The 19,650-nt window shown below is 47.5% G+C and overlaps 1 protein-coding gene across 1 annotated transcript in view; it reads right to left on the bottom strand.

Annotated features, from left to right (window-relative positions):
- Positions 1–19,650, bottom strand: part of LOC115098231 (spindlin interactor and repressor of chromatin-binding protein-like) — a 162,502-nt gene that overhangs the window by 84,181 nt on the left and 58,671 nt on the right. The window contains exon 3 of the mRNA XM_029614688.1: positions 14,414–14,591. Coding sequence (XP_029470548.1) covers positions 14,414–14,570 — 157 coding nt within the window. The 5' untranslated portion in view covers positions 14,571–14,591. The remainder of the gene's footprint in view (positions 1–14,413; positions 14,592–19,650) is intronic.

The following is a 19,650-nucleotide window of genomic DNA, read 5'->3' as shown; positions in this document are numbered from 1 at the left end:
GAGTGAGGACTACCATTCTGGCAGGAGAAAGCAGAGTTGCTTACCTGTAACAGGTGTTTTCCTAGGACAGCAAGATGTTAGTCCTTACGAAACCTGCCTGCCACCCCGCTGAGTTGGGTTTCTCCTATGTTATTTTATTTTTTCATAATTCATAATTCGAGACTGAAGAGGAACCCTGTGTGGATAGTGGCATGCTGGGCAAACTTTGACATAAATTTGCTGTGCCAGGCTCCATCGGATGATGTCACCCATATGTGAGGACTACCATCCTGCTTGTCCTAGGAGAATCCAAAGTTTTCCATTTCTTCAACCCTCGATTTAAGAGAGACATTAACAAAGCATGGTATGTCTGATGTCTTCTCCAATGTGGCTGATCTCTCTGGAATAATTGGACAATGTAATTTGATAGTATCAAAAGCTGTTCATAAGACATAGTGAGCGCTGACAAGACAGGCACAGTGGCTGCAAGAGTTACTGTAGAAGTAATGCCAATGTCTCTTTGTCCCACTGTAAAATGTAAAAGGCATTTATTTCTATGTACAATCAGAAGAGAGAAATTACTTCTTACCTGAATGTCCTCTTTCAGTCCAATCAGACCAGTCCAGACGTGGATTGTGCTCACTGACCAACAGGTGGAGACATCATAACCTACCCGTGCTGACCTCAGCCTGGCATTATTATCTGCAACAAGCTAACTGTGAAATTTTGATTTAAACAAATTTAAGGTATTATGCTTTCTATTTTTTTTAAACCAGGGGGCTTCCAAAGAAATAAAGTAACTAGGAAGCAGAAAGAAAAACTATTAAACATGAAAGCACTCCCTTGCTCTGTAAATAAAACTGCAGAAGCAACCACTGTCTCAGATCTTGATTGAAAGGTTTCACACTTTTGGCAGTACAGGTGTGGGGTGATGGGGGAGATGATTTCTTTGATTTCTTGTATTTTTGATGCTGCATCTGATACCAAATTGAGCTAGTGCAAACAAAAGGCTGAAGATTTGGGAGTTTCTATATTTGCTCAGATACAATGGACAGTGATATGCTGGAGATTGAAAAGAACTGCTGAGGATCTGAAATAGCATGCAATATGCTGCTTTCAATCAGACAAAAATGCAGTGACTGTTTAAAAAGACTGCAGATGGACATCTGTTGCTATGTGCTATGAAATACCAATGCCTATAGTCATGACTGTATCTGGCTAGTAGCATCATATTGCTTCGCTATTCATATAGAATGTTCTACATGAAGTCCTTTTATTAGAAAAAGAACTGGAACATATATCCAATCTGAAAGAGACACTTGTTCTCAGCTGCATTTTCAAGCTATTGAGGACTTAAAGACATGGTTAATATTGCATCAAGAGGGAAAATCACCCACAAGAAATTCTGCATTTCAGTGTTGTATGTGAGGTAAATGTCAGTGACCCTGAACAGGATGTGCATCATGAACTACACACAGACTGAGTATAAAATGCAGGCCTAAAGCAATGCACACTTGGAGTTTGCAGCCATGTGATGATGATTTTGGCAACTTTGAATGAGACTATTTTTGACACAGAGGAGAAAAGACTGTGTTGTCATCACTTCCAAAATGAGATGAGAACCTTGGACCAGAACTGAGAACATGTCCTTGGTAAAACTTTGTATCCAGTCTGAGACCAGCTATGAAATGGGTATTGCTCTAACATTTCTTTTGCTGATGGACTCCCCCAAGGAAAATTGGTTCTTACCTGCTAATTTTCGTTCCTAAAGTACCACGGATCAGTCCAGACTGCTGGCTTTTGCCTCCCTTCCAGCAGATGGAGACAGAGAACAACTTGTAGAGCACCTCCTCTTAGCCTGGTGTGCTACCTGCATCTTCTCAGTATAAACAGTATCAAAGCAGAAAACAATAAACATTGCAAATCAGCCTGTTACATGTAAACCGGCATTATGTTCCGACGAATGTCAGTATATAAAAATCAACAAATAAATAAAATAAATAAATAAAAGACAAAACAGGGAATTGTCAAAATAAGCACAAAACTAGCTAACGAAAGAGCCAAAAGCAAAATAAGAATAAACCTGCCAGAGGAAGTGGTTAGTGCAGTTAGTGTAGCTGGGTTCAAAAAGGTTTGGATAAGTTCTTGCAGGAGAAGTCCATTAACTGCTATTAATCAAGTTTACTTAGCTAATAGCCACTGCTATTAATTGCATCAGTAGCATGGGATCTTCTTGGTGATTGGGTACTTGCCAGATTCTTGTGATCTGGTTTGGCCTCTGTTGAAAACAGGATGCTGGGCTTGATGGACCCTTGATCTGACCCAGCATGGCAATTTTTTATGTTCTTATGTTCTGTAACCTTCTTCTATTTTCTTCAGCAAAAAAACAATCAGAGCGGACTCTCAAGAAAAAATCTGAGGAGGGCGTCTGGACTGATCTGTGGTATTACAGGAATGAAAATTAGCAGGTAAGAACCAATTTTCCTTTCCTTGTATGTACCCAGATCAGTCCAGACTGCTGGGATGTACCAAAGCTTCCCTTTGCAGGGTGGGACAATGAGAGTCCTGCTTGATTAACACCGCTGCCAAAGCTGTTGATGTCTGGAGCCTGGATGTCCTAACGGTAGTGATGAGCAAAAGTGTGTAAAGTCTTCCAGGTCGCCGCCCTGCATATTTCTTGCGGCGAAACTAGCTGACAATCAGCCCATGAAGTGGCTTGAGAGTGCAACAAGTGCGCCTTCAACCCCCTCAGGGATAGGCTGGCCACGACAAATGTAAGCAGAAGAAATAGCCTCTTTCAACCATCGGGCAATGGTCGCCTTGGATGCTTGGTGCCCCTTTTTAGCGCCATTCTACAAGACGAACAGATGATCCGAAATCCGGAAAGAATTTGTGACCTTCAGATAGTGCAAAAGGACCCTTCTGACATCCAAACGCTTTACCTCCCTAGCGTGCGGTACCTCTAGAGCGATATGAGAAAAGGCTGGAAGCTCCACAGACTGATTCAAATGGAAGGTAAAAAGGATGGAACCGTCCTAAGAGAGACCCCAGAATCAGAAATGCACAAAAAAGCCTCCCTGCAAGAAAGGGCTTGAAGCTCGGACACCCTCCGAGCTGAGCAAATAGCCACCAAAAACACTGTCTTCAGGGTGAGGTCCTTTAAAGTAGCCTGCTTAAGGGGTTCAAAAGGGGCTTCACACAAGACCTAAAGCACCAAATTAAGGCTCCAGGATGGACCGGTGGATTCAAATGCTTCACCCCCGAAGAAAGCGCACCACATCCAGATGCGACGCCAGAATCCTACAATGAATCTTGCCTAGGAGACACCCCAAGGCTGCAAGCTGGACCCGAAGGGAATTGAAGGACAACCCTTTGCTTAAGCCTTTCTGTAAGAATGCCAGAATCTGTGGCACAGAGGACTGACAGGGAAGAATGTTATGCTCCCTACACCATAATTCGAATACCTTCCACACCCTAACGTATGTCAACGAGGTAGAGGGCTTTCACGCTTGCAGAAGAGTAGTAATCACGTCCTCCTGATAACCTCTCTTTCTCAATTGCCGCCTTTCAGAAAGCAGGCCGCTAGACAAAAGCAATCCGCCTGGTCGAAAAATATAGTGCCTTGACGCAGTAGATTCGGAAAACGACCTAACCTCAGGGGACTGTCCACTGCGAGATTGACTAGGTCCGCAAACCAAGGGCGCTGAGGCCGCTCCGGAGCCCCCAGGATTACTTCCCCTGGGTGGACCTCTATCCGGCGAAGAATCTTGCTGAGGCCAAGGAGGAAAGGCATAGAAAAGTACCGTGGTCGGCCACGGAAGCACCAGTACGTCGACCCCTTCTGCGACTGAAAAATCGAGGGGCCTTGGCATTCCTTTGAGTTGCCATCAAATCTAGGTTGGGAAGACCCCCTTCTGCGAGCGACGAGATCCATCGCCTCGTCAGAAGGTTCCCACTCTCGGGATCGATCCTCTGCCGACTCAGATAATCCGCTTGCATGTTGTTGGTTCCCGCAATGTGCGATGCTATCAGAAGGGTGAGATGCCTCTCCGCCCAGTCCATGGAGTTGCTCCACTTTGGTGGCAACTGGCCTACTTTTGGTGCCACCCTGATGGTTGATGTAGGCCACCGTCGTCTCACTGTCAGACAGGACTCGGCCAGCTCGGTTGCGCACCATTGGTAGAAAGAGCAGTAGCGCCTATTGCGTCCGGTCTCAGACGGCTTTGACCCTTGTGCCTCTCCTTTTTCTCTGCTCTCCCCACTAGCCTTGGGAAGATGGCTACCACCGCGTCTGCAAGCCGCTCTCTCCGGCATCCCTATGACGGTGCCTCCCGCCATGTTTCTCCCAAGGGCGCGCTACCCACGACTTTATTCCAGCTATGGCGCGAACCTCGGGGGTGTCCCCTCAAGTGATGTCATGCACCTGTACTTGTTTGCTAGCTCATTGAGTTAGCAAGGATTGGATTCGTCCAGTCTAAGCTACTCTGCTGCTTCCGTGCTGCCACTGGAAGCTCTCTCTCTGCCCTTCTGGGTATTCTCTAACCTGGGTACCCGCTCCTCGGGGGCCCTCTGCTTTATTTCAGGTTCCTTACTGGGATCATGTACTCGCTCCTCGAGGGCCTGCTCTCCCTGCCTCAGTGCCTGTAACCATCAACTTCAGCCTGGTGGAATCACCAACCTTACAGCTACCATCTACTGAGTAGTCTAATTCTCAGTCTGTCTCATCTACAGCATTGCCGTGCCTGGAAACCTTCACCGGACTCTCCCTATACCAACTTGGTGAGACAGGTTCCCTCTGCCGAGGGCCCCGGGACTGCTACCTCTGGATCACCTCACTACTGCCATCTCTGGTGGTATACATCAGCTGTACAATAAAAGATCTAACTGTGTTTGTGCATCCTGAGTCTAGCCCAGTACTGTGGCTCCCCACGGGGCTCCTTCCCTTGGGTGTGGTCATCTGCCACAGTACCCATGAATCCACCCAAACACCGCTAAACCATAACAACGCCACACAAACTGCTCTTGTTTCCAGGCAATTGATGGACCGCCTCCTCCGACGACCACTGTCCTTGGACTGCTCGTGACTGACAGACCGCTCCTCAACCGGAGAGGCTGGCATCCATGGACACTACCACCCACTGAGGAATCTTGAGGTCCACTCCACGACCCAAATGCTCCGGAATCAGTAATGGGACCTGAAACTCCTCCAACTTCGGATCCCAATGAGAGAGTAACGCTCTCTGTAATGGTCTCATATGAGCAAATGCCCATGGGACTAACTCTAGGGTGGACGCCATGGAACCGAGGACCTGCAAATAGTCCCAGACCTTGAGGAGAGTAAGTACAAAAGACGCCGGACCTGCTGCATCAATTTGGAGATCTGGTCCGCCTGGAGGAACACTTTCCCCACACAGGTGTCGAACCTGGCTCCCAAGAAGTCCAGCACCTGAAACGGGAGAAGGTTGCTCTTGGCCTGATTGACGACCCATCTTAGAATTGCAGGAGACTCACGATGCTGGTGACCGCTGCCTCGTAAAGGACTTTAGACTTCGCTCGGATTAGCCAGTCATCCAGATATGGGTGAACCAGCACACCCTCCCTCCGAAGAGCTGCTGCCACGACCACAGACCGGGCACAAAATTGGAAATGCCTGCCGAGGATCACGAACCGAAGGAATTTCGGGTGATCCCTGCAAATGGCTATGTGTAAATTCACTTCTGTCAAGTCCAGGGAAGCCAAGAACTCACTGCTGCGGACCGCCACGTGACTGAGCGCAGGGTCTCCATCTGGAAATGTGGAACTTTGAGGGACCTGTTCACCTTCTTCGGGTCTAGAATCGGTTGGAAGGACCCCTCCTTTTTCGGGATGATGAAACAGATGGAGTAGCATCTGCCTGGGGGACAGGGACTATAGTCCCCAGACAAATCAGCCAGTCGAGAGTCTGTCGAACGATGTGTTCTTTCATGCGAGATCCACAAGGGAAGACTAGAAAGAGGTCTCGGAGAGGCTGAGCAAATTCCAACACGTAGCCGTGTTTTCTGATGTTTAGAACCCACTGGCCAGAGATTATCTTGACCCATTCCTCGTAGAAACTGGACAGCCGTCCTCCCACCTGGGGAACCAAGGCATGGGCCGACCGCATCTCATTGAGTGGACTTGGCTCCAGGCAGCGCGGAAGTGGCACAGTCACGAGCGGGTCTCCCGCCACGAAAGGAATGAGACCAGGCTGCGACCTGCCCACAGACTGCCTCTGACCTGAAACCGGCGCCCTGCTCTGCTGGAACCTCTGCTGTACCCAAAAATGAGAGTGGGCCGGACAGAAGCCTGTCGAAGGTTTAGGCTTGTCCTCTGGAAGCCTGTGAACCTTGTTCTCCCCCAGCGACTTGATCAACTGCTCCAAGTCTTCACCAAAGAGAAACTTCCCCTTAAAGGGCAAAGCACTCAACTGGGCCTTGGAAGAGACATTGGACAACGAGTTGCGTAGCCACAGGAGCCTCCTTGCTGAGACTGCCGACGCCATGGTCCTGGAGGAAGTACGCAGGAGGTCATATAAGGCATCCGCCCCATACACTATTGCCACCTCCAAGTGCTCCGCCTGAGCTGATTCCTGAGGCGGGAGGGTCCTGGCAAGTTAACAACTGCTGAACCCAGCGGAGGCTCGCCTGGAACATAAAGCTACTTCAAATGGCCGTGCAGATACCCAGAGCTGAAACTTCAAAAATCCTCTTCAGAAGAACTTCGAGCTTCCTATCTTGGAGGTCCTTAAGGGCTGCTGCTCCTGCCTCTGGGATCGTGATCTTCTTTGTGACCGCCGACACGGAAGCATCCACCTTGGGAAACCTCAAGATCTCCAAAGTCTCTTCGGGCAATGGATAAAGCTTGTCCATCGCCCGTCCCACTCTGAGGCCTGCCTCCAGCACATCGCACTCCCAGGTCATCAACTGTTAAACCATGGGATGAAAAGGAAAGGTCTTGGATGGGCCCCCGCAACCCCGCCAGGACTGGATCCACCGAATCCTGGGGAAGGACTTCTTGCGGAAGCTCCATGCCGAGCTTCGTCTGGGTCCACCCCAGGGAGGGGCGGAGGGACTGATAACACATCTGAAGGACCAGTGCCTGCGGCGACCAGGATGGGGGTCCCGTCCCCGGGAAGGGAAGAGCCCCAAATCTTCTTGATCCGGAGAGATCCCTGAGACTCCTGACATCTAGGAACCTTCCTTGGGGGCCCTTCAGGTCGCCCCTGCAGAGAGACCCCACTCTGCTGGGTCTGGGTAGCCAGAAATGCTTTGTGCATTACAAGCACAAAGTCTAAGGAAAGGCGTTAGGACTGCCCCCCTCCCCCGCCAGGGGATCGGGCTCACCATCTGAAACCTGAAGGTCCTCAGGACTGCCGGGGTCAGGTGAAAGATTGGGCGGGAGATCTCCCCCTGCCGTTCTTGTCCATGCATCGGCAATTGTTTCCAATATGTCCGCCGTTCCCGCGCCTGACTGCCCTAACTAGTTGCACATTTGAAAGCCCCATGGGACTTAGGCAGCCAATCTGAGGTGCCTTTCCCGCCGGGAAGGCACCGAAGACAGAGGCCAGAGTGGGAGAGTCACAAAGCGGACTCCCCGCAGGCCACACAGCGTGCCGGATGCGGCATGTAAAGACAGGGGGGAGGCGCCAACGGACCAGAGAAACGTACGCCCTTGCAGACTGATCGCTCCCGCAGGTAAACGCCGCTGCAACAAAATTAACCTGCCCTGTCCACTCCTGCTGTTTCCCTTTCTATGTTTTTTAATGAGAAAACGCAGCAGCAGCCCACAGCATCAAACCAAAAGAAGGCTAACAGGCTGCTTCTTCTTTTTTTTTTGATCGGACCGGGACTGAGGGGGAGGGACCGGACTACCGGTAATCACCCCTGGTGCCTTACAGTCCTGGAGCCCCACGGGGTCACCAAGCCCAGCTTCTTAATCCCTACGTCTCTGGAGACAGAGAAATACTGAGGAGATGCAGGTAGCACACCAGGCTGAGAGGGGGTGCTCTACAAGTTTTTCTCTGTCTCCATCTGCTAGAAGGGAGGCAAAACCCAGCAGTCAGGACTGATCTGGGTTCGTACAGGGAATGAGCGTATGAGAATATTCCTATGCATTGGGACTTAGATGACATCATTTGCATCCCATCCATCCTGTCTATAGAAGGTAGCAATATCTAATCTGGATCAATGGTGGATTCCCTTATGGAACTAAATATTCAAGAGAGACTCTGAATTACCCAGACTTTGACATCTGATATTATCTGAATGGACATTATCCTGGGAACATTATCTAAAAAAGCTTTTGCTAAGGCTTTTTCCATGGATTCCCCAAGCTCTGCCAAGAGTGCTTTGTTAACAGAACTTAACTGTTGCAGTACATCTGCAAGCTAAACTGAGTTTCAGGTACTCGCACAGTCTGCTCTGAAATGTGATTGCAGCTGTTTTTGCCAATTATTCCCTTGAAAGACTTTGGTAGGCTAGTAAAGTTACCCTTTTTCTGCCATCATATCTCACGGAGACATCTGTGAGAACATTTTGGATTTTATATGTCATCCACCAAAAGGGGCTTCGCTGGATTAACCCTTGGTATCAAGACAGTGTCCTAATACAGGAGTGACCCTGGACTTGTGCAGTACCTTGGAGGGTAAGAACACTGGCTTAATTATCTTTCAGCTGGCCTAATTCTTAAGTGCAAAGTTGAACTTAAAGATAAAATAAAAGTTCTGATTGTCTTACATGACAGTGCTTGTGCTGTAAAACTAAAACTGTAACAAAACCAAAGAAACCAAAGAAATTGCTCTGTATTGAACTTTGCTTTGCCACATGCAGCTAATAAATTGACTGACTACCTCACAAAAGTGTCTGTATCTGCTCCCTAAAACTAATGAATTCATATCATAAGGTTATTGGTTAAATCTGATAATCTACTGTAAGGTTATCCTCACTAGATCTTCCTACAGTCCAGAGCAGACTCCTCGCTGATTCTAATCTGGCCAACTAGAAAAAGCTATAATAGTTAGTATAGATGCAGGATTAAGGATATAGAAGTCTGTGTGATGTTTATTTCCCTTAAAGATCCTGAGATAATATTATAAGGAACTATACAAATATTACTGTTAAATTGCATTATGTAGTTTATTGTAAAAGAAATATTAATTAATTAAAACTTTTGTAGAGGTGAAAAAACATGTTTTTCATCTACTGTAATTGTTTGGTGTGAAACAAGCACCATCTAGTGTCCCAAGAAAAAATAGCAAGTAATTTTAAATCATTTCAATAAAGACATATTACAATTTGATTCTGTGAGTTATTAAAAATTAATTCCTCTACTGGACTGGTCTGACTGGCCTCAAGGAAAGGAAATTATAAGGTAAGAAGTAATTTCATCTTCCCATTCATCCAGTCAGTCCAGTCCAGTCCAAAGCTACTTCTAATTAGGGCTGGATATGCAAGAAAGCACCTGTAACTCAAAAATTCTTCAAGCTTTACAAATAGCCACTAGGAAAACAGCTTTCAAAGTAAGGAGCTTAAAGGAATAGGATCAAACTGCAAGCCTGACAGAAAAGTCAATACCAAATTCAGATCCCAAGATGGAATGGGAATTCTCAGTGGAGGCCTCTTAAAAAAACAGGACATCTGGATGGGAAGACAAGGGTCTACCCAAAATGTGCCTCCTGTAGCATGCAAGAACTGCAACTTGAACCTTCAAAGTATTAAGACAAATCCTTTGAAAGGTCTTCCTGCAAGAAATCCAGAATTACTGGCACTGATGCCTTACTAGGTACAAACTGCCTTTCAGGACATCAGTAGACATAAGTAGACCAGACCCACATTCCCCGTCATAGGACACTGAAGACCTGACAAATGATCTCTTGTCCGGCTGAAATCTCTTTCCACCTTTGCATTCTTAAAGGTTACCATGAGATCCTTTGTTTTTCAGGTGACAGTCTGGAACCGGTACTCGCTCCTCGAGGGCCCTTGTTCTCAGACTTGCTTCATATACTCTTCTGCCTGGAAGTCATCATTAACAACTTTATCATCTACATCAGTGAGTTACCATCGTTCTCTCTGAGCTTTCCCTGGAACCAGGTACTCGCTCCTCGAGGACCTATACATTCCAGCTCCTGGGCTTCTATTGGGACACTGTGTGAGTGTTACCATCTGCATACCCTGCCTACTCACCATATCTCAGTTTCTCTATAGCTCAGCCTCCAGGGATCGCTGTTGCAGTATCTGAGGGACTACAGCCCAGCCGGGCTTTCCAGCTCACTACTGCCATCTCTGGTAGTTCAATATATTGTTTAATAAAAGAACTAGTGTGTGTCTGTCTCCAAACTCTGAGCCTGACCGGTGGTCCCTCTCGGGATCTTCCCCTGGGTGCATGGTCATCTGCCACCAGCCCAAGTATCCACCCACAACTATAACAGAGGCTGCTAACTCCCTAGCAGATTCTGAACAGATTGCTAACTCCTATCTGATTGCTCCTCCCAATAGGCATCAGTTTCTGAACAACTAGAAGCACTAAGTCAGGCTACCCTGTGCATTCTTGTGGAAGGCATTGAGTCCTGACAGTATCAAACCATCACAGGTTGCTCTTAAAAGGTGCTTGCTATATTCCTTGCTATCTCAGATGAGTGGGGATTTCCTGCAGCTTTGCTTCCTGGGAGATGCTTGGAGCCCTTGTAATTTTAACTGTACTGCACCATGAGCAGCTATCAGGACGGAATGTGTACTAAATGCATGGTGAACTGGAAGACTTCTCCCCTCCCCCTAAGGAAAAGGAAGCAGTGGTGTCTTTGCCTAGCCTTGCCAACTGAAACACTATTGATTGACAAGATTTAGAGGCTATAAAGTCAGGGATAGATTGGGCCCTATATTTTGTATCCGTTTTTTTATCTATGGGGGATGAAAATGGTATTTCCCCTCCCAACCCCCATCTTTTTTTTTAAACCAGATATTAAAGGATATGGTAGACCAGGACAACATCGTATTGCTAGTTAAGTTGTTGCTCTGGAGTATGCCTAGCAATAAGGCTGTCAGCTCTGTCTCCGTCTGCAGGATACAGATGGCCTGAGACATCCTTTTAATAACAGATGAAAACATTTCTTCTTTACAAGAACCCTTATCTTAGTGATGGATGGGATGGCTCAGATGGCAATAACCAAGAGAGTTGTTTTCAGACTGGATTCATAATCCACCTCCACCACAGCTGAGAGTCTGGCCCAGAATCCTTGGAGTGAGGGGTCTCAATCAAGTCTACTGGTCAGCTTTCTCGCAGCAGAAGAGATTACTTGCACTCAGTTCCACTAGGGGTCTGCTCATGAGCAAGCTGTTTCACTATCACCTCTTGAATTATTTTAATTCTGTCATCTGGTTAAGGACTCCCTACACTTGCGCCACAAATAAATGTGAAAAAAAACCTTTGCCTTGTCACCAATGGATAGGGTGGTCTCCAGGTGACAGAAGAGACTAGGCAATCCTGAAGAAAGCCCCACAGGAGCCTCTTGCGGCAAAAAACTGGTGTTATGGAAATTTGACACCAAAGAATTCTGTTATGATGTTGAGAGCTCCTCCATCAATGACAATGTGGGCTCAATGCACTTTGTCGAGCCTTTTTTTGGAGGGTAAACCTCTAGACCTCATCCTCAGGGCCAGCGTACATATCCAATGAGCTAAAATGAGTAAGCTGAGCCCGTAGCTCTCACTTTCTCTTATCTGTTTTCTGAGGTAGGTAAGAAGTTAGAGAACCAATGTTTTTTGGCTTTGTTTTACTCAAGGTATATGATTATGAATTATATTCAATAGAGGGAAAAAGTGAAGTTGACCCCCTTGAAGAAGCCAGATAGGTGAAAAGGCAGGGCCCATTGTTGGGGTAGATCTGTTACTTTTTGGCTACATTGTGAATTAAAAAATTGTGTTTAAATTTGAAACACAATAGGAGTGTGGTGTTCACATAGGAGCAATACCGAGCGATTTTTATGTATGAATGTTTAGGATGAGTGGAAGAATGGTGGGTTGTGATCACTTCTGGGTTTTGTTTTTTTTTAAATTTTAGATGGGAAATGTTTTGAGGTTTGTAATGTATACGCGCGTGTGTATATATATATATATATATATATATATATATATATATATATATATATATATACACACACACACATATTTTGTATTTTGTGATGTAAATTTTTCATTTGTGTAATACAATTTTACAAAAATACCAATTTATTTAAAACAACTATTCCTTTATGTGTTTATATAGTTTTGGTTTTTTTTTACTCAAGTCAGTCAAACAAAAAAGGAAGCGGATAAACTGGAGTATTATTTACTAAAGAAAACTGATACTTTTTAAAGTCACTATAAACTGGTATCATACATATTTAGGTCTGCCATGAAAAGACTAAATACCGTGTTTCTCCAATAATAAGACAGGTCTTATATTCTTTTTTAGCTCCAAAAAAATGGTTAGGGCTTATTTTCGGGGATGTCTTATTTTCGGGGAAAGACAGTTATATCATGTGGCTGACTGGGCCGATTTTATTTCGGCTGCCCCCCCCCCCCACCCGAAACAATACCCGAAACCCGCCCCAACCCTTCAAATTTACTTCATTGCACCCCCTCCCAAAACTTGCCGAAATTCCCTGGTGGTCTAGCGGGGATCCTGGGAGCAATCTCCAGCTCTCGGGCCGTCAGCTGCCAGTAATCAAAATGGTGCCAATGGCCCTTTGCCTTTTCCATGTGACAGGCTATCGGCGCCATTGGCCGGCCTCTATCACATGGTAGGAGCAATCGAGAGCGGGAGATCGCTCCTGGGACCCCTGCTGGACCACCAGGGAATTTCGGCAAGGTTTGGAGGGGGGGGGTGCAATGAAGTAAATTTGAAAGGTTGGGGTGGGTTTGGGATTTTTTTCTTTTACAACCCCCGTCTGGCCCCCCCTGGGTTTCGGCCCCACCCCCCAGGGACTTTCGGTAAGTCTTGGGGGGGGTGGGGGTCAGGCAAGTCTTGGGATGGAACCGCATGTCTTCTTAAAAGCTAGGGCTTATTTTTGGAGTAGGGTTTATTATCGGAGAAACACGGTAGCACTTATATATAACTAAGCAGGTTGTTTTGCGCCTTACAAAGGGTCTTCTCAATGTCCCCTCAATTCGTCAAGCAAGATTAGCGCATATGTCAGAGCAGGCAGTCTCTATTGTTGAGCTGATGTTGTGGAACAATCTGCCACACAAGAATTACAGAATGCACTAAGAGCTTCAAGTTTATGGCATAAACTTCCTTTTCAAGCTAGCATTCTATTAAGACAACATCTAATTGCACAGTCATGATGTTCTTCTGATTTTTTTTGTCTGCTTTAAAACATGTCCTTTTATTTTTTCTGCTTTATCATATATATGTAATGCTTTTTGGTTTTGATTTTATGTATGTTTTATTGTACACCACCTAGGACTTTGGCATAGGCGAGAAATAAACAAACATAATATAATCATATACCAGTTATTATATTGTCCCATTAACAAATTCCTTTAAAGTCCACTCTTAGAAAATAATATTTTTAAAGTTCTTTTGTATTAATGCATTTAAAAACACTTCTCATATTGTCTGCAAGCCCAATTGTCTTTCATAGGATGAGAACCCACTGTTCCATTGACTGCTGTAAAAAGAAGCTGAATGGAGAAAGCAGTTCTCCAAGCAATTTTTGCTGTATAGCCCACCAAATGCCAAAATAACAGAAAGGCACTAGCTCTAGATGATAGCCCAATACTGCAGTGTTTTGCCACCCTTATGCCTGCATCAGGGACCAAGTTTTCAACTTCACCATACTTTCAACGGATTCATGTCTTAGTGTCTAATTAAAAAAAATCAGTTGACCTCTGCCCACCTAAATTTTGAACTTCAACCAGATTAGTGAGAATAATTTTTGTACACTATGAAATAGATCTTGCAGGTGAAACCTGCATTATCTAACATTCCTGAAAGGCTACATGAGCCCCATGAACAACTCACAGTATCATAGTCCACTCCCAGCCAGCAAATACACTGCATATGATTATCCACCAGGTACATTTTTATTTACAGGCTGAACATCTCTAGAAACCTGAACCCTTTTTTCAATAAAGGAACAAAGGAATTTAAAAGAAAATTTTAGAAGATTAGAAAAGAAAACCCAAGGGATCTTGTGTGAAGTGAGTAGCGACTGCTGAGCGATTGCTGAACACTGCTATCTGTTCTATGAATGAAAGAAGACTAAGGGAGCTTCACGGAGGGCTTCTTGGTGCAGCACCTGCTGCATATGTGCAAAGCCTCTTAGGCTTCCAAGCCAATAAGCTGACATTCTCCATATATGGTGTCATGTGATTACATCACCCATATGTGGGACTGCTCAATCTGCTTATTCATGGAGATAGACTGGATTTGGTCATACCTGTTTCCATGGTTTCCACACTTGCAGACTCCTGCATTATGGGCTGTGTGGTGGGAAGAAGCGGCAAACACCAAGTCTCAATGGGAACCTCTTCTTCCTCTTGCTTCAGAGTGGTGGATGCCCACTCCAACACCTGTTCCACTTTCACATCCATCATGCATGCAAAACTACATCCAATCTGCAACAGAAGAAAAGGAGGGGGAAAAATGTTGAATCTTCAAGGTCTATGAAAAGAGTTAGCTACAGGACCACTGATCGCCCAGTGCAGGTGGTCATTTGTTGCTGTGTATATGTGGGCTTACAGTACTAAGCACGTGCTATTATCCTGCACATGTGCAAGTATCTGCAGCACTTCCTCATCCCCCTAGTAGAGGAAGTTACGGCCTCAAGAGGTGCTGCTGCTGAAAATTAACAGGCTTTTATCAGTTTTAACCAATACTCACCAGAAGCCCTAAATATAATAATGTTACAACCAGACCATTAAGTCATTATGATTCAATTAGAGCATTATTCCATTAAAATGTTACAGGATTATGTTACACTATTACAGTACAATTATTAAGAACATAAGAACATAAGAAAATGCCATACTGGGTCAGACCAAGGGTCCATCAAGCCCAGCATCCTGTTTCCAACAGTGGCCAATCCAGGCCATAAGAACCTGGCAAGTACCTAAAAACTAAGTCTATTCCATGTAACCATTGTTAATGGCAGTGGCTATTCTCTAAGTGAACTTAATAGCAGGTAATGGACTTCTCCTCCAAGAACATATCCAATCCTTTTTTAAACACAGCTATACTAACTGCACGAACCACATTCTCTGGCAACAAATTCCAGAGTTTAATTGTGCGTTGAGTAAAAAAGGAAAATTAGTTTCTTACCTGATAATTTTCGTTCCTGTAGTACCAAGGATCAGTCCAGGACACCTGGGTTGTGACTCCGCACCAGTAGATGGAGACAGATTAAAACTTGTGGGCGGAGCCATATATAAGCCCCTGTGCCAGTCACAGCCCCTCAGTCATACGTAATGTCAAAGTAGAAAATTCAAAAGCCAACATAGCTAACCATAGAAACTTACTAAGTAAACGAAAATAATTCCAACACCCCTACAGGAAAAAACAGACTCTCCAACCGGGAGAGCAAAACAAGGGGTCAGCGTATTATAAAACAACAATGAGCGGACTCTCCGTTACTATAGCGCAACACTGCGGGCGGGATCCTGGACTGATCCTTGGTACTACAGGAACGAAAATTATCAGGTAAGAAACTAATTTTCCTTTCCCTGTACGTACCAGGATCAGTCCAGGACACCTGGGATGTACCAGAGCTAAGTTATCGAGGGTGGGAAGCAGAGAGTCCCGCTCGGAGTACCCTCTCTCCAAATCCCCCAGCATCAGTAGCTTGAACATCCAAACGGTAATGTTTAATGAAGGTATGCAACGATTTCCAGGTAGCCGCCCTGCAAATCTCTTGAGGCGACACCTGAGAAGATTCCGCCCAAGACGCAGCATGAGATCTCGTTGAATGAGCTCGAAGACCCACTGGCGGTGTTTTACCGCGCATAATGTACGCGGAACCAATGGCCTCCTTGAGCCAACGGGCGATCGTCGTGCGGGACGCCGCAGAACCTTTCTTCGGACCCGACGTCAACACAAACAGATGATCCGTTAATCGAAAAGAATTTGTGACCTCTAGATAGCGAAGAAGAGACCTCCGCACATCTAGTTTTCTCAAATCCCTTAACTTCGGGTCGGAAGATTCCCCCACCGCGAAAGCGGGAAGTTCAACCGATTGATTCAAATGAAAAGGTGATACGACCTTAGGCAGGAAAGAGGGAACGGTCCGCAAGGAAACCCCTGAATCGGAAAAGCGCAAGAAAGGCTCTCTGCAGGATAGAGCTTGCAACTCAGAAACCCGGCGAGCCGACGCAATGGCTACCAGGAATACAGTCTTTAACGTGAGATCTTTGATCGTAGAACGCTTCAGAGGCTCAAAAGGAGTTGAGCATAAGGACGAGAGCACCCAGTTGAGGTTCCAAGAAGGACAAGGGAGCCGCAAAGGAGGACGGAGGTGTTTCGCCCCCCGAAGGAAACGAGAGATATCCGGGTGGAGAGCCAGGGAGACACCCCGAATCTTACCACGCAAACAACCAAGCGCCGCAACTTGGACCCGTAGGGAACTGCACGCTAAGCCCTTGGCCAGCCCAGACTGGAGAAAAGCCAAAATATCGGGAATAGCAGCTGAAGTGGGATGAAGACCCCGCTCCACGCACCATTCCTCAAAGACTACCCAGACTCGAACATAAGCCAGAGACGTAGACTGCTTCCTGGATCTCAGCAGCGTGGCAACTACCGCGTCCGAGTAACCTTTTTGCTTCAACCGATACCTCTCAAAAGCCATGCCGCGAGACAGAAGTGATCCGCATCCTCCAAACAGACGGGGCCCTGACGAAGGAGCCCTGGAAACCCCTGTAGACGAAGGGGTGCTGTCACCGACAACTGGACCAGATCCGCAAACCACGGACGGCGCGGCCACTCCGGCGCCACCATGATCACGTCGGACGGGTGCAATTCTATGCGCCGCAGTATCTTGCCGATCATGGGCCATGGTGGGAACACATACAGTAGCACCTCCGCCGGCCAGGGAAGAGCTAACGCATCAACCCCTTCTGCTCCTCTTTCTCGGCGTCGACTGAAAAATCTCGGAGCCTTTGAGTTGTTCCACGTGGCCATCAGGTCCATGTGGGGTGTTCCCCAAGTCCTGCAAATGAGAAGAAACGCTTCTTCCACTAGCTCCCACTCTCCGGGATCCAGGTGGTGTCGGCTGAGGAAGTCCGCCTAGACATTGTCGACTCCTGCTATGTGAGACGCAGCAAGATCGCCGAGATGCCGCTCTGCCCAGGCCATCAAGGAACGCGCTTCCTCCGCTACTTGAGGGCTTTTCGTTCCGCCCTGGCGATTGATGTAAGCCACGGTGGTAGCGTTGTCCGACAATACTCGGATCGCCTTTCCTCTTACAAGGGGTAGAAAAGCTTGCAATGCCAGACGGACCGCCCTGAACTCTAGGCGGTTGATAGACCACTGGGTCTGATCTTCTGACCACAGACCCTGAACCGATTTCCCTTGGCAAACTGCACCCCAACCGGAAAGACTGGCATCCGTGGTCACCACTGTCCAGTTGGGAAGAAGAAGAGATACTCCACAGGAGAGATGATTGGGATCCAGCCACCAGCCCAGGCTGGAGCGCACTTGACTCTCGAGAGGCAGTGGAAGATAATATTCCTCTGAAATCGGTTTCCAGCGGGACAATAATGAAGACTGCAGTGGCCGTAGGTGAGCGAATGCCCAAGGGACTAACGCCAGCGTGGAGGCCATAGATCCGAGAACTGTCAGGTAATCGCAGACTCGCGGACGGTGCAGAGACAAAAGACGTTGCACCTGAGACTGTAGTTTGCATATCCGATCCTGAGAGAGAACCACTCTGCCCTGTTTTGTGTCGAAAACGGCTCCAAGGTACTCCAAGGACTGAGTGGGTTCCAGATGACTCTTGTTGTAGTTGACCACCCAGCCCAGAGACTGCAAGAATTGTAGCACTCTGGCTACCGCTTGCCGACACAGGCTCTCTGACTTCGCCCGAATCAGCCAATCGTCGAGGTAAGGGTGAACCAGGAGGCCTTCCCGACGTAAGTGCGCCGCCACTACCACCATCACTTTCGTGAACGTCCGAGGCGCTGTCGCCAGGCCGAACGGAAGAGCCCGGAACTGGAAGTGTCTTCCCAGAATGCAAAACCGCAGGAACCGCTGGAATGCTGGTTGGATGCCCACATGAAGGTATGCTTCTGTGAGATCTAGTGACGCAAGGAATTCGCCTGGCCGCACTGACGCGATCACCGAACGAATGGTTTCCATCTTGAAGTGAGGGACCCGAAGGCATCTGTTGACTCCTTTCAGATCCAGTATGGGTCGGAAAGTGCCGTCTTTCTTGGGAACTATGAAGTAAATGGAGTACCGGCCTTTGCCGTACTGATCGGACGGAACTGGAGAGATGGCCCCCAAGGTTTCTAGTCTTCGGATGGTGTCTAGCACCGCCGCCTTCTTCTTGGGATTCTTGCAAGGCGAGACCAGGAACTTGTCCGCTGGGATGCGAGCAAAATCTAACTCGTAGCCGTGTCTTATCACGTCGAGGACCCACTGATCCGACGTCATGTTGGCCCATTCCTTGAGAAATAAGGATAGACGCGCCCCCACGTTTGGAACAGCGTGCTGAGGACGCGACAAGGGATGGGCCGGCCGAACTTCATTGCGAAGGCTTGGAACCCGCACCCGACGGGGCCCCTCCTTGCCTGCCAAAGCGTTTGCCCCGAAAGGACTGCTGCCAGTGAGTGTTTCGAGAAGAGGCCGGCCTATACGAGGGTCCGGTGGATCTCTGCGGTCTAGACTTCCGGGGACCCCGGAAACGAGCTCTGCCGGAAAACGAAGAGCGCGACCGGGTCCTATCCTCTGGCAGCCTAAACGCTCGGTTCTCACCCAGGGAAACCATCAAGTCATCTAACTCCTTTCCGAAGAGCAACTTCCCTTTGAAGGGTAACGCCCCGAGGTGAGCCTTGGACAAACCATCCGCTGCCCAGTTGCGTAGCCAAAGGAGACGGCGTGCCGACACAGCCGAAACCATGGACCTAGCTGAAGTGCGTAGAAGATCATGGAGCGCATCAGCCCCATATGCAATAGCCGCTTCCAGTCTATCTGCTTGGGAAGACTCTTCCGGAGAGAGACCTGCATTAGCCTGCAGAACCTGGGCCCAGCGCAGACTAGCTCGCATAGCGAAGTTTGTGCAAATGGCGGCTTGCACTCCCAAGGCGGAAACATCAAAAATCTTTTTGAGATGTACCTCCATCTTCCGGTCTTGAATATCCCGGAGGGCCGTAGCTCCCGTGACCGGGATGGTAGACCTCTTCGTGACAGCGGACACCGCCGAATCCACCTTTGGAAGTCTGAGGAGATCCAGCGCCTCCTCCGGTAAAGGATAAAGTTTATCCATGGTCTTGCTGACTTTCAAACCCAGCTCCGGAGTATCCCATTCCTTGAATAGGATATCCGTGGACGAGAAATGAAAAGGGAAGGCGACCGCCGGTCCTGTGAGGCCAAGCAGAACAGGATCCATATTTGCCTCCTGGCGGACCACCACCGGAGGAGCTTCAATTCCCAATTCTTGGAGAATGGCCGGGATGAGAGGTGCCA

The sequence above is a fragment of the Rhinatrema bivittatum genome, chromosome 8 (genome assembly GCF_901001135.1).
Source record: "Rhinatrema bivittatum chromosome 8, aRhiBiv1.1, whole genome shotgun sequence".
Taxonomy (NCBI): Eukaryota; Metazoa; Chordata; class Amphibia; order Gymnophiona; family Rhinatrematidae; genus Rhinatrema; species Rhinatrema bivittatum.
Note: the sequence above shows the minus strand (reverse complement) of the source record. Positions and strands in the feature narration are given on the sequence as shown.